This window comes from Podarcis erhardii (assembly GCF_964252035.2).
Source record: "Podarcis erhardii genome assembly, chromosome: 5".
NCBI lineage: Eukaryota > Metazoa > Chordata > Lepidosauria > Squamata > Lacertidae > Podarcis > Podarcis erhardii.
The window spans coordinates 79,484,640-79,498,417 of record NC_138509.1 but is presented as its reverse complement, the minus strand read 5'-3'; the positions used below and the strand labels follow the sequence as shown (position 1 = coordinate 79,498,417).

The window sequence follows — 13,778 nt, the reverse complement described above, 5'->3', positions numbered from 1 at the left end:
TACCTTTTCTCTCTAGATTGATATCATTTGGGGAAAATATAACACTTCCTTTATTCTCCAGGCCTTGCATTAAGAGGCTTTCAGGCTGTAATAGAGGGAGGGGATTGTTAGAGTTTTTGTATGAGAATGTACAACACAGTTCTCATACCCCAGAGTCACATTCATACCATAAATTTGATGATAAATAGTCAAGGCTTCCACAAAAGGATCCTGGGAGCTGAAGTTTGTTAAGGGTGCTGAGAGTTTTTATGAGATCCCATTCACCTCAAAGAGCTGCAATTCCCAGAGCTCCCTGGGAAGAGGGATTGATTGTTACACCAGTCTGGGAATGTGGCCTAAAGGGGTGAAGGAGATCATCCAGATCCATTTTACCTCCCTGTTTCATTTATAGAACCAAAGAATTTGAAGTGTAGGTGGGCTCCCACAAAGCAAGACGCAGTGATAACAGCAAGAACATTTATTGAACTAACAGAACAGGACCACGGGCCAAAGCTACTGCTTATATACATTTCTGGAGGCCTGGGCCACTCCCACTCACAATGTGATTGGCTGTCTAAACTGCCAAGCTGTGAATCATACCTAAGAGTTTAAGGGCCAGTGGCAGAGGCCCAAATCCTATAATGCTTTGTGATTGGATATCATGTATTGAATCAGAACACAGGGGCTCAGAATCATTAGTCCAGACTCAAGTTCAGGCAAACACAGACTACTGAATAAATAACAGAATTGTAGAGTGGGAAGGGACCACGGGAGTCATCTAGGCCAACCCCTTGCAATGCCAGATTCCTTTGTCCTACATGGAGCTTGACGCCATGATCCTGAGATTAAGAGTCTCATGCTCTACCAACTGATCTCCATGTAATCTTGGAATACCAATGTAGATGTAGAATGTCTTGCCAAGTGAGATGTGCCAGGTCTAGGGATGGAGGAGAAATTCGATTATGTATTTTAATGTAAACCTATCTAATTTGCAATTCCCAAAATATTACGTGTACTGAAACACAGCTATCCTGTGTTTCACACCTTGCTAAATTTTACGGTGTGATACGCCAACAAAACAGTAGGTATGAAAATGCATGTTTTAGGAGGATGCATGCATAAAAATAAGGGGCGTGGGTGGTGCTGTGGGTTAAACCACAGAGCCTAGGACTTGCCGATCAGAAGGTTGGCGGTTCGAATCCCCACGACAGGGTAAGCTCCCGTTGTTCAGTCCCTGCTCCTGCCAACCTAGCAGTTCGAAAGCACATCAAAGTACAAGTAGATAAATAGGTACCGCTCCAGCGGGAAAATAAACGGTGTTTGCGTGTGCTGCTCTGGTTCGCCAGAAGCGGCTTAGTCATGCTGACCACATGACCCGGAAGCTGTACACCGGCTCCCTCGGCGAATAAAGCGAGATGAGCGCCGCAACCCCAGAGTCGGCCATGACTGGACCTAATGGTCAGGGGTCCCTTTACCTTTACTATGCATAAAAATGTGTATGTTAGTAGAAATGTATTATATTGACAGGATCTGGCAAATATATGTATAGGAGGCAGAACTGCATGCAAAATTAGGAGAAATTAGGAGAACCTGGGACTTTCTGAAAGCAAAGCAGATCCTCTGCCACTGATCTATGGCCCTTCCCTGGAGACCTAAAAAAAATGCTTGGACAGAGTGGATTTTTATGTGAAAGGAGCTTGTGTTTGGTTCTAGGAATGATTATCACAAATTCCTGAGCTTGAGTATGAATAAGTTCATCTGACTGAACCACTGTTTCTACCTGGTTCTGGCGGGTGGACCTTAGAATTCTAGCCAAAAAAAACCCAACATAGAGTAGTATGACCCACTGAAAGTAATGACCATGTCCAAGATAGGTCTACTCTGACTAAAACATAGCCAAATACCATCCATAGATTCCATAGGGCTGATGTCTCCCTTTCTGTCCCTGTGCTAAGACTTCCATAATACAGTGGTACCTTGGGTTACATATTCTTCAGGTTACATACGCTTCAGGTTACAGACTCCACTAACCCAGAAATAGTACTTCAGGTTAAGGACTTTGCTTCAGGATGAGAACAGAAATCGTGCTCCAGCGGTGCAGTGGCAGCAGAAGGCCACATTAGCTAAAGTGGTGCTTCAGGATAAGAACAGTTTCAGGTTAAGAACAAACCTCCAGAACGAATTAGTAAGTACTTAAACCGAGGTACCACTGTAGTACTGTTTAAATACCTTCTACCTATTGTTTAGCAGCTAAAGAATTCCCAGAAGAGAGCAAGAAGCAAACCTACGACTCTCTTCCAGTTTACATAGCAGCTGGTAGAAAGGTCAGCTATACCCCTGCTTTGTATTCAGAGTGCATACCCCACGATCTGGCAATGCATTCCAGTACGTGGTATTACTCCCAGTGAGATGGCTGCGATTCCTAACAATCATTGATGCCAGATACTTTATTGTTACAGAAACCACAGTAAATTCTTTTGTCACTTGCCAGCATTCACCCTTGACCAATAAAAACGAGAGAGAGAGAGAGAGAGAGAGAGATACTTTCCCCAATTAAGTCTCAAAGGATTGGTGGAAAGTGGCTTGTTAAAATAAAGCTTGCCAGCCTCAGAAAAGAAAAACATTTATTGGATTAATCGTATCACTTACAGTAAGTACTTATACACTCTTGTTTTGGTTATTTTCCCTCTTTCTTTTCACATTTCCTTTCTTTCACACTATTTTTTTCACTGAAAACATATTATTTATGTTTTCCCTGAAAACACCTGTGTGTGTGTGTGTGTGTGTGTGTGTGTGTGTGTGTGTGTGTTAACTATAGAGCAGATGGGAGAATGTAGCATTGCCTGCACAACTCCCCTGCCAATATCTTCTCTCACATGCATTGCAGATATTGAGATACACACACATACACACATACCAATTCACTCCACACAAAGGGCACGTGAAGTTTTAAAGCTTCCCTTAAGCCTTTAATATTTCTAATGTCACCGTTTTTCTTGTAACTATTTTTCAATGCCATATCTCTACCTTCTAATCCATTCCCTCATGGAACTAATCAGTGATTACAATTAATTAAATGAGTTTTATTTGAAACAGCTGCTCAGAAATCCATCAGCACCAGGAGGGCTGGGCTGGTGCGGAAACTCAGTTTGCAAAGCTAAGCAAATGCTGGTTACTAAAATGTCCACATTTTTGCAGGAACTCCTTCCTCCAGTACCAGCCATTGTGGCGGTGGGGTGAAGGAGAAATTCAATGTGAACCTAACAAATTCGTACTTTCCGAAACAATATTCATACCAAAACACAACTATTATTCAAAATTCACACTTCCCTGAATTTTGCAGTGCAGTTCTCCAGTAAAGTCCTGTATAGGAGTAACATTTGAGAACAGCATGCAAAAAAATACATTACAGAGGGAAAATCGTGATGCAAAAATCTGCATATGAAAAAAGAGACAGAGACAGAACTCTTTCACCCAGCACAGGTGGAATCTCAGGGTTGTGGATTCGAGCCCCATGTTGGGCAAAAGAGGGAGTTGGACTAGATGACCCTCATGGTTCCTTTCTAACTCTACAATTCAATGAATCTACAGTGGTACCTCGGTTTAAGAACAGTCCAGTTTAAGAACGATTTAGTTTACAAACTCCACAAAACTGGAAATAGTATCTTGGTTTGAGAACTTTACCTCAGTCTAAGAATGGAATCAGAATGGTGGAAGGGCATCGGCAGCAGGAGGCCTCATTAGGGAAACCATGCCTTGGTTTAAGAATGGTTTCGGTTTAAGAATGGACTTCCGGAATGGATTAAGTTTGTAAACCGAAGTATCACTGTATTGTTCTATGGCACTGAGAAAGAACTGAGAAGCAAGACCCAGAGCAAAGAAAGATGCTACCCCCTGGCTATTCTTAATAACTTCCATCACTTATTTTATATTGTATGGCTTGCTTGGGCTGCATTTGGTCCTGATGCTGGCTTGGTGCATCAGTTTTGCTGTTCCCTGAAAGTTAAAGCTCTTGTTCTTCAGATCAAGGAGCTGGTTCTCATCTATATTTGGATACATTTGGGTGCCATTTTGAATCAAGATGGCTGACAGAACCTTTCAAAATGGCACTAATTTGAACCACTGATTTAAAAAACCACATTGGTTGGGGGTGGGGGCAGGCGTCCCTAGAATTCCCAAGCAATGCCATGCACAGGGCTGTTAGCATATAATAACAGGCAGAATGAAGTCTGAATGAGATGGGAAAACGCTGATGTGGCAGAATGGATGGTAGACTCCCTGCCAATTAGAAATCATCAGGGAGAAAGTTTCCATTCCAGCTTTCCCTACACTGTCTCAGTGCTCTATTTGGCATATAGAAACCATTTTGTCATATAAGCATGGCATAAATGAATGAATGAATGAATGAACAATTTGCACGGAGTTCTTTAAGGTTGGGGAAGGCCATTCCAAAATGCGTATTTTCCCCTACCAGCAGTCTCAAGTGGTGTAATCCTTTCTACCCACTCAGCACTGTACCTCCTCATTCCACTCCAGGGACAGACTCCAGCTAAATGAATTCATTGTCAGGGACTGACTGGACAAGGAGGAGTGGTGGGAGGCCCCAGCCAGGGACCCCCAAGGGAAATCCCAGAGGAGGAAGGCTCAGAACCCAGGGATTGGTGGCAAGACACTGAGGAGAGGTCAGAGGGAGAGGATTGGGAGAGGGTGCTAGATACCGAAGGGCAACAGTGACAGGAATTGCACACGACACACGGCATGTGATGCTTGTGTGACATCACATACATCCGCCACATGCCAGACCCCCTCAATCTTGGGGGACAACACGGTGCCTCAGCCTACCATGGAAGAAGCTTCTCCTAATGTCCAGACAGAATCTGCTTTCTTGTTAGTGCTATATCCTCTGGAGAATGCTTGCTGCACCATCTGATATCCCTGCTGCTATGTGAAGACATGGTCACTCTTGCAGCAGCAGCAGCAGCAGCAGCAGCAGCAGTAGTAGCAAGAACAACAACACCAATTTGAGGACCCTCCAGCATGTAAGAAGAAGAGATGGCTGGACCAGACTAGTGGCCCATCTAATCTAGTTTCCTGTTCCCACAGTGGCCAACCAGATGCCTGTGGGAATTCTGCAAGCAGGATCTGAGCACATGAGCACAACTGCATGCTCTTCCAAATCTCCTCCAGAGGATCAGGATGACCCCCCAGAACAGTGCGTGAGGGTGGAGAGGGGTGATTGTTTCATCAGGCAAGCATAAATGCTTGCACTAATGGAGCCATATCCTTAGTGCTATGGCAAATCCAACTTAGCGATCTTTATTTAACAATAACCCTCATCTCCGGAACCCACATCCCAGGTAGCATGAGAGAAGCATTGCTGCTTATGGTGTGAACCCTCATCCCACTGTAGGCTCTGTCCTCAGCAGTGATGGCTCAATGCTTTGGCGGGCAAGATGCCCTCAATGGGCTCTGCTCCATGAGTTCAGCCCACCTCTCTCCTGCCCCCAGAGGGCAAGACTAAAAGCAAATGGGTGGAAACTGCAGGGAAGCAAGTTATGGCAAAACAACATCCTAATGGAGAGAGGTGTTTGACAGCGGAACAGTCTCCCTTGGGAGGTGGTGGGCTCTGCTTCGCTGGTATTTACCGAAGCAAAGGATGGGTGGCCATCCCTTTGGTATGCTGCCAACCAAGCAGGAAAACCATTCCAGATAAACTGCCTCCTGACGCCTGGCCTTTGCTCATAGTTTATAACTTCAAAATACCTTCCATATCTGATTAGGAGCATGGGGTGCTGTTTTGCAATGAGTCAGCTCAATGAGTCTAGCACTGGGTTTCCCAAATCTGGGTCTCCAGCTGTCTGTGGACTACCATTCCCATCATCCATGACCACTGGTCCTGATCTAGCATCAGCTCTCCAGGTTTTCAGGCAGGAAATCTCTCCTAGCCCTCCCTGGAGATGACTGGGGATTGAACCTGGAACCTTCTGCATGCAAAACAAGATGCTCTCCCTCTGAGCACCAGCCCTTTCCAACAGAGGCGATGGCAGGACAAAAGAAGCAAATGCCTACCCACCTGAGCATCAATACCTATATTATATATCCCCTTTCGGCCTCTGATGCATTTATTGTCTATCCCCAGCTTGGGATATTGAGAAAGCCTTTACCCAGCTTACACCATGAATAACAACATGCACACCCTTGCCTTGCCACAGTTGTTTTTTCAAGCAAGGGAAATGCTGCCACTCCATAGCAGAACATCTTTTTCATGTGGTCCCAGCTTCCATCCCCAGCATCTCCCAGCCAGGGCTGGGAGAAAATCCCTTTGCAGAACCTTACAGAGTTCCTGCCAGTCAACTCTGAACTCAATGGACCGACAGTTCTGACTCTGTATACGGCAAAACTCTCTGGAGGACTAGAGAAGAGGAGGAAGCAGCTTACCCCTCACATTTTGGCGAATTGGGTGGCGTGCTGGTGGGGTCTTCTTCCAGGATGGTCCTGAAATGCATAGGGAACATCCCTCCGATGACGTGCATGGCATCCTCCGCGTTCACGTAGCCGCGCAGATCAAACTTCCCAAGCAGCCGGCACTCTTCTTCTCCCTCCTCCCCAGCTGTGTCTTCTTCCTCGCCTCGGGTGGGCTCAAACACGTACAAGGCCTGCATCAGCAGCCCTGTGAGCAGCCAGAACTTTGCACGGGCCATTTTAACTCTGAGCCGCTGGAAGGAAATAATTGCTGCTTCCAAAAAAAAGAGCAGAGGGTTTTTATGAGGCTCTCGCGTGTTGACTGTTCGCCAGCCTATGAAGGAGAACGACTGCTCCCATGAGGATCCACACAGGCGGATTCTCTTTGCTGCGACAGCTGCCAAGGCACAACCTCGTCTATGAAGTACTGGAAGGATAGGAAAGGTTGTTGTGGTTTTTATTACTATTATTTTTAAAAGAACTGCTCCTTCCCCTACTAATAAAAATGGAGTGACCCACATATTTTCATGCATTTCCCTTCTCTCCTACTGATGCCATTATTTCCCACCTTTTGCTTAGATCTTTAGCGCAGGTACCTGCGTACAAGGATAAATAAACAACGAAGATTTAAGAATCATTGCTGGATCAGACATGGAGGACACTTAGGCTACATTCACGCCACAGTTTTAAAGCACTATGGTGCCACTTTAAACAGTCACGGCTTCCCCCAAACATTCCTGGGGGAAAGTGTAGGAACCACAATGCTTGTCCATGGCAACGGATACCGTAACACATTAGGGCATGGGGTAGGAAAACTAAGTTCTGCAGGCCAGATCAGGCCAAATAGCCTTCTGGATCCGGCCCATGGACGGTCCGGTATCACCATGTGGATCACCAGCACGCATGTTCTTTCCCTCTTCCTCACACAGCGATGGCGGTGCCACCTCCTCCCTACCTCCTCTTGGCTTCTCCCCGCCCTGCCTAGAGGAGGAAGGGGACTGGGCTTTGTTGGTGCCAGCAGCAGCAGCGCTCAAGCTGCCGCCATTTTAAACAGCCCCTCTCCGGAGCCCTTTCGCATGCCGCTCATCATCCCACTGCCAGCCCCTGCTGTTTGCAAGACACAGGTAAGCAGCCACCGGGGCTCGTGGTGCTCTTGCATCATTCACCCCCACCAAAAAAATATAGTCCAGCCCCCCACAAGGTCTGAGGGACAGTGGACCGGCCCCCTGCTGAAAAAGTTTGCTGACCCCTGCATTAGGGTATGAAGGTGCCACAAGTCTCTTTGCTGCAACAGATCAACACAACCTACCCATTTTAAACTCCCCAATGGGAGGCTCTTTCCAAGCCTAACTGCTGCACGTGTGCAGAAGCAAGGCAGGCAGATCATGGGCCAGATGTGAACACCCAGTAAGCCACATCTGGCCTCTTGACAGACATTCCCCCTCCCCCCTTTTAAAGCAGCAGCTTTCAGCCATTCTCTCCCCAGGGAGTCTTTTCCAAGTCAGCACCTTTACTGAGGGACCCCAGCATGCTGGAGGTGCATTTTAGAGAAATCCGGGGGTATGCTCTTAGGCCCTGTCTCTTTGTCTATGCAGGTGACAGTGGCTTCAACCAAATTAAAGTGAGTTGTGACGAAGGCCCCATCTGCGCTGCACATTTAAAGCAGTATTGCACTGCTTTCAACACTCTCATGGCTTCCCCCAAAGAATACTGGGAACTGTGGTTTAAAGGTGCAGAGAGATGCTAGGACACCCTTTTCCTTACACGGCTACAATTCCCAGAGTTCCCTGGGAAGGGGGATTGTTAAATTCGCTCTGGGAACTGTAGCTCTCTGTAATGCAACAACCATCTTGGCTGAATCTCTACTGTAGGCTTAGAACACTGAAAATATGCAACCTACCTATACTTCTTGCCCAAAATGGGATGGTTATACCAGAACACAGAACAGCCACCCTGGATTTTGGTACATGTATTGCATACTTTCCAAATGCCCCATTGAATAGTGCTGGGTCTCATGTTGTCATCAAATGATACATCACTCAATGTGGACTTGGTTGCTCTTTGACCCTGTCGTTCACCTTTCGTTGGAACTCCGGTTCACCAATTGAATGTTACATTGTCCACTTATGTGCTATGTACTTTAGCAAGATTATGATGTGGGTAAATAATATATCCCTGTATGTCAAGGAAGGCCGGGGTACATGGTGGGAGAAATGGCCGCTTCTTGGAAATTGGCAGAAAAGGGCAATGCAAATGATCGGCTGGAGCACCTCAGCTATGAGGAAAGGAGGCAAGATTTTTTATTTTTTAGTTTGGGGGGGAAGCTGTGAAGGGGAGGAAGACATGATTTTTAAAAAAAATTACATGTGGAGAAAATGAACGGAGAGGTTTTACCTCACTCTTGCGTAACCAGAGTTCTAGGAAACCAGGGTTATCCGATGAAGCTGAATAGAAGATCCAGGACAGGCAAGATGAAGGACTTCTTTATGCAGCACAGTCTTGTGCTGTGTGATTCACTTCCACAAGGTGTAGTGATGGCTACCCAACTTAGTCTTTAAAAGGGGATTAGGCAAATAAATTCATGGAATATAAATCCACCAACACTGGGAGAGGGCTATTGCCCTCATCTTCTGCCTAGACATTGGCCATGGTTAGGAACAAGATGCTACACCAGATGGGCCTTTGGTCTGACTCAGCAGGACTTTTCTTCTCCTCTTATGACCTATCATACCATGACTACTGGAAGCTAGTGTGGCAAAATGGTTAGAATGTGGGACTAAGACCTGGGAGACCAGGGTTTGAATCCCCACTCAGCCATGAAGTTCCCTGGGTGCCTTTGAGGCAGTCACTATCTCCTAGCCTAACCTACCTTACAGGATGAAATGAGGAGAACCAAATACACCACCTTGAGATCCTTGGAAGATGGAATATAAATGAATTAAATAAATAGATACTGTGAGGGGTGGGATTTGGTCTCAAGAGTACTTAGGCACTGGGCTGAAAGGGTTGGATGATGACCAGAGAGATCTACATTTGAATTGCTTCTGGTTGGCAACGAATAAGTCGCTTCCTTCTTGTCTGACCTACCCAACCAGGTTGTTGTGAGGAGAACATAGTATAACACTGTATGCCGTCCTAAGATCCTCTGGGGCGATGTTTGCTAAAAGCCAATATAAACACCTCACGACTTGTCACTACTTGTCTTTACCTGGTAGCAACAGAAAACACCTGAACCCCAGAAGGTTACGAAATCCAAAATGGGCACCAGGGGAACAGATCCAGTGAAGGCAGCAGCCTTGTTTTCTTTTTTTTTCTCCTCTGCAGTTATGATTCTAAGGGGAAGGTTGATATTCAGGGAGATGTGAGAGTCTAGCTGTGAATTTGACAGGCCCCCATTGTATCTCCTTCCTACTCCTCTTTCCTTTTTCCTTCCTTTACCTATTTAAATCTTGTAATTATGTGATTAGGATGTTTGGAAGAAGAGAAAAGCAGAGTTGTGAAATCAAAAGGCTGGAGGCGGAAGTGGTGGTTACAATTTTTTTAATTAACCCCCCCCCCCGAAAACATCATTCTTCTGTAAAACAATTATTTTTAATATGTACGTATTTGTTCAGTTAGCAGGCTGCAAAAAAACCCAGAGCTGCCATAGTGTAACCAGGGAGTGGGTGGGTGGAAATTTACCTCAGAAGGAGCCTGAACAACCAAGAAATCTTTAATAAAAATACATTAAAAAAAAACCCAGGGTTGCAAAGTGGGCATTGCAGGTCAGCTATATTATTCATTTTCACAATCATGTACTGTACAGCCTTTCCTCCTAGGAGCTCAAGGCAACATATTTAGTGCTCTTTCCTGTGACATTTAATCAGCACAAACACCTTGCAAGGCAGATTAGGCCCAATGTCAACAACAATGTCAACAAGAGTACTGTACCTCACACTGATAATATGCTGGTTATTAAAAAATTAAAGGATGCAATGTTTAGAGATACATGTTTTAAAGGCAGCAGATAAAAAGCTGGAACATCAGCTTCTTCCATTGCTTAGTAGAGCTATGACAACACAGCACAGCACAGCACTGCAGAGTCTCCTAAGTGCTCTGTGACCTTTTTATCTGAGTTGGTTCCTGAGACAAGGTGAATTGGCTGAAGACTGAGTGCAAATGGGAGATTCAAACTTTGTTAAGTAGACCTCAGCAGAACTTTGATGGATTTTTTCCCCTCTTCTTTTTTTTACATATTTTCATCTTCCCTGGACCTCCAGCCTGATTTCATACAATTACATCTACTGCAAAAACTGGCAGTGAGCACCAACAGGATTGTAGCTGAAACAGCACCACAGAAAAGCAAAAGTGTTGTATTAACGTAGCGAGCTCAGAGGAACTCTGACGTTGGCAAAAGTACAAAAAAGCCACTTTAAAAAATACTTAAGGGGAGGGGGCAACGTTCCCCAAAAGCCCAATGAGGACTAAGCATGTACAGGACCAACAGAGTGTTTAAAGTCCCTGGTGGGGGGCCCCGACAGGGCAGGGGGTGGGCAGTGAAATACCATGCCTGGAAAGAATGACATGCCTTTACTTACCATACACACTCTGCATTAAACATTCGCTGATGATGGTGACCTGAACCATTATGGTTTTAAAGTTCTTCATCCACCTTTATTTTATTTGGAGGTAACCACTGAGATTGGACATAATCGGTGTGTCTAGAAATGTTCTTTGCTGCACATTTTTTCCAGCCTTGCATTCTGAAGTTGTTTCACACAACCAATAGAATATCCAAACATAGTGGTACCTCGAGTTACAAACGCTTCGGGTTACAAACTCCGCTAACCCATAAGTAGTTGCTCTAGGTTGCGAACTTTGCCCCAGGATGAGAACGGAAATCGTGCATTGGTGGCGCGGCAGCAGCGGGAGGCCCCATTAGCGAAAGCGCGCCTCAGGTTAAGAACAGTTCCGGGTTAAGAACGGATCTCCAGAACAAATTAAGTTTGTAACCTGAGGTACCACTGTACTTTAATATATCATCAGAAACAACGCCTTCCCACACTTACTGATCTTCTGTTGTTATAATATAAACAAACCCAAAGCTACTCAAGTCAGCAAGTATGCTACACTTTCTTTAAAACACCAGGTGGCAGTAAAACACTTGACAATAGAGGGAGATGCATGTTTTCACACACAGTTGTCTAGCTCTGCAAAAGTATTCTTAATTTTGTTCGTCCCTTTAAAATTACACAAGTCACCTTTGTTGCCAGGTATTGGTATGGAAAGGGCTTTTGGTTTAATTTTTCATGCAGGACAGGCAAAACTTAAGATTTGTGACTCTAGCGCTTTGCATTTAATCACACAACTGTTCCTCCCACGGCGGGCTTGTCCAGGATGAAAATAAGGCGGCCTCTATGTTACAAAAGGGACGCTGTGGGTTAAACCACAGAGCCTAGGACTTGCCAACCAGAAGGTCAGCGGTTCGAATCCCCGCAACGGTGTGAGCTCCCGTTGCTCGGTCCCTGCTCCTGCCAACCTAGCAGTTCGAAAGCACGTCAAAGTGCAAGTAGATAAATAGGTACCGCTCCGAAGGAAAGGTAAACGGCGTTTCCATGCGCTGCTCTGGTTCGCCAGAAGCGGCTTAGTCATGCTGGCCACATGACCCGGAAGCTGTACGCCAGCTCCCTCAGCCAATAAAGCGAGATGAGCATCGCAACCCCAGAGTTGGTCACGACTGGACCTAATGGTCAGGGGTCCCTTTACCTTTATGTTACAAAAACAGTGGCCCCCATTATAGCTGGCATGCAATAAAAGCTTGTTGTCAGAGTTGCCTCCAGGTCCCAGCTCACAGAGGACCAACGCTAGCCAGTAATAACGTATAAAAGTCTTTATTGAAGATTAGTTTCCATTTCCAAACCGCAGCGTGCAACTCTACGTCTTAGATCTTAGACCGGCGAAGCTCCATCTGAGTCTCCGCCTCCTAGACACCAGTTTAAGACTCTAGCCTTACTCCACCTCTTCCGTTGTTCTTTCCTCCTCTGGGTCCTTCTGCCCCCTGGGGTTTCCTCCTTTCTGGACTCTTCTGACGCTGACCCCCCTGAGTCTTGCCCCTCCTTCCGGCGGGCTTTAGGACCTGGCTCCCTATCCGGGCTGCCTGCTGTGCCGCTCGCCTGTACATTTGAACTTGGCGTGCGCGCCCAGCCGGTAACTTTCCTCTTGACCGTTTCCCCGCTCTCCGATGGAGGCGTGGTCAATCCTGACTCATCTCCTCTCGCTGGTGGTGAGAACACTGTTCCCGATGCCTGGGACTCCTCCCCCCCCACTGCGCTCTGGTGGGGAAGCTGGTCCTGATTTCCAGCTGCTGCTCTGGGAGTCCCCGCTGGCCCCTTCCTTCTGGGGTTTCCCCCTTGGCACCCCCCTTGCCCTGGCCATCGGCGCTCCCTTCTGTGAATCTTCCGATTCGCTGGAGAGGCTCATGCAATCCCTCTGACCACTGTCACTGCCTACGCTCCCCTCGGATTCCTCCCCCTCGCTCTCCATTTCCTCCCTCTCCTGTGCCTCTGCTCCTGAGCCTCTGACACTTGTCATTTCCCGATTCCCTCTCCTCTGCTTCAGGTGAAACCATTTTTCCCGCAGCACAAAGTGAAGGAGCACCAAGCACTCAGCCAACTCTCACCTGAACCGCTTTCCCAGGCCTGTTTTGTTACCATGTTAGGCAGAGACAGTGTGTTGGGGAATATATAGAAAGATAATGGTTCACTAAGAAGGTGCAAGTTCGTAGGAGTCCCAGAATGGCACTTTTTGAAGGCGCGATTCATTTTCTGAACACGTACAAAGGCAAGAAAATGTTTACACAAAAGAACCAAGCCACTGCAAAATATCATATGCAGATATTTATATTTAAAGCAACAATTCCATTTTCTAATACTAATTGTTTTCCAGCTTACTTCCTGAGAAAATGACAAGAATCGCAAGAAACACTGAAAATCTCTTGCTGTGGCTTAGAATTAATTAACTTCAAAGCTTTGTGCAAAATATAAGCTCTTATAAAGGCATAGGTATCTGTGCGACAACAGGAGCGTTTATCGGACTTTCTCCTCAAAGTGACTCAAGAAGAAGCAAAGTTAAATAAGAGTTCAGCATCCTACAAGGATCTTTGAAGCAAGTTTTATATAGAAGTCTTGTAGCTCCGAATCATCTAGCGACACAAGCATTTTAACATTCTGATCAAGCATGGCTACTTGAAAGCACGTCCCATTGATTTTAGTGGTCTTTACTACTAAGTTTAGAAACGCAGCCTTGAGCCTTTAAGCCTCAAGGAGGCATTCTGTAAGGGACGCGGGTGGCGCTATGGG

The 13,778-nt window shown here is 46.0% G+C and overlaps 1 protein-coding gene and 1 long non-coding RNA gene across 3 annotated transcripts in view; both read right to left on the bottom strand.

The window, feature by feature from the left end:
• The window catches only part of LOC309342092 (vomeronasal type-2 receptor 1-like), a 30,526-nt gene extending 21,940 nt beyond the window's left edge, over positions 1-8,586 (bottom strand). The window contains exons 1-2 of one of the 2 annotated variants that reach the window (XM_081862204.1): positions 7,950-8,586; positions 6,418-6,868 (exon numbers count right to left, since the gene is read on the bottom strand). In XM_081862204.1, the coding sequence (XP_081718330.1) occupies positions 6,418-6,868; positions 7,950-7,971 (473 nt within the window). In that variant the 5' untranslated portion in view covers positions 7,972-8,586. Of the gene's footprint in view, positions 1-6,417; positions 7,341-7,949 lie in introns of those variants that run through there. The other variant, XM_081862203.1, reaches the window with a different exon arrangement.
• Positions 8,587-10,174: 1,588 nt separating this feature from the next.
• On the bottom strand, positions 10,175-12,242 carry LOC309342450. The gene is made up of 2 exons (XR_014156827.1): positions 12,187-12,242; positions 10,175-11,833 (listed from the first exon to the last, which is right to left on the bottom strand). It is a non-coding gene; the product is annotated as an uncharacterized lncRNA (long non-coding RNA).
• Between the last annotated feature and the right edge of the window lie 1,536 nt (positions 12,243-13,778).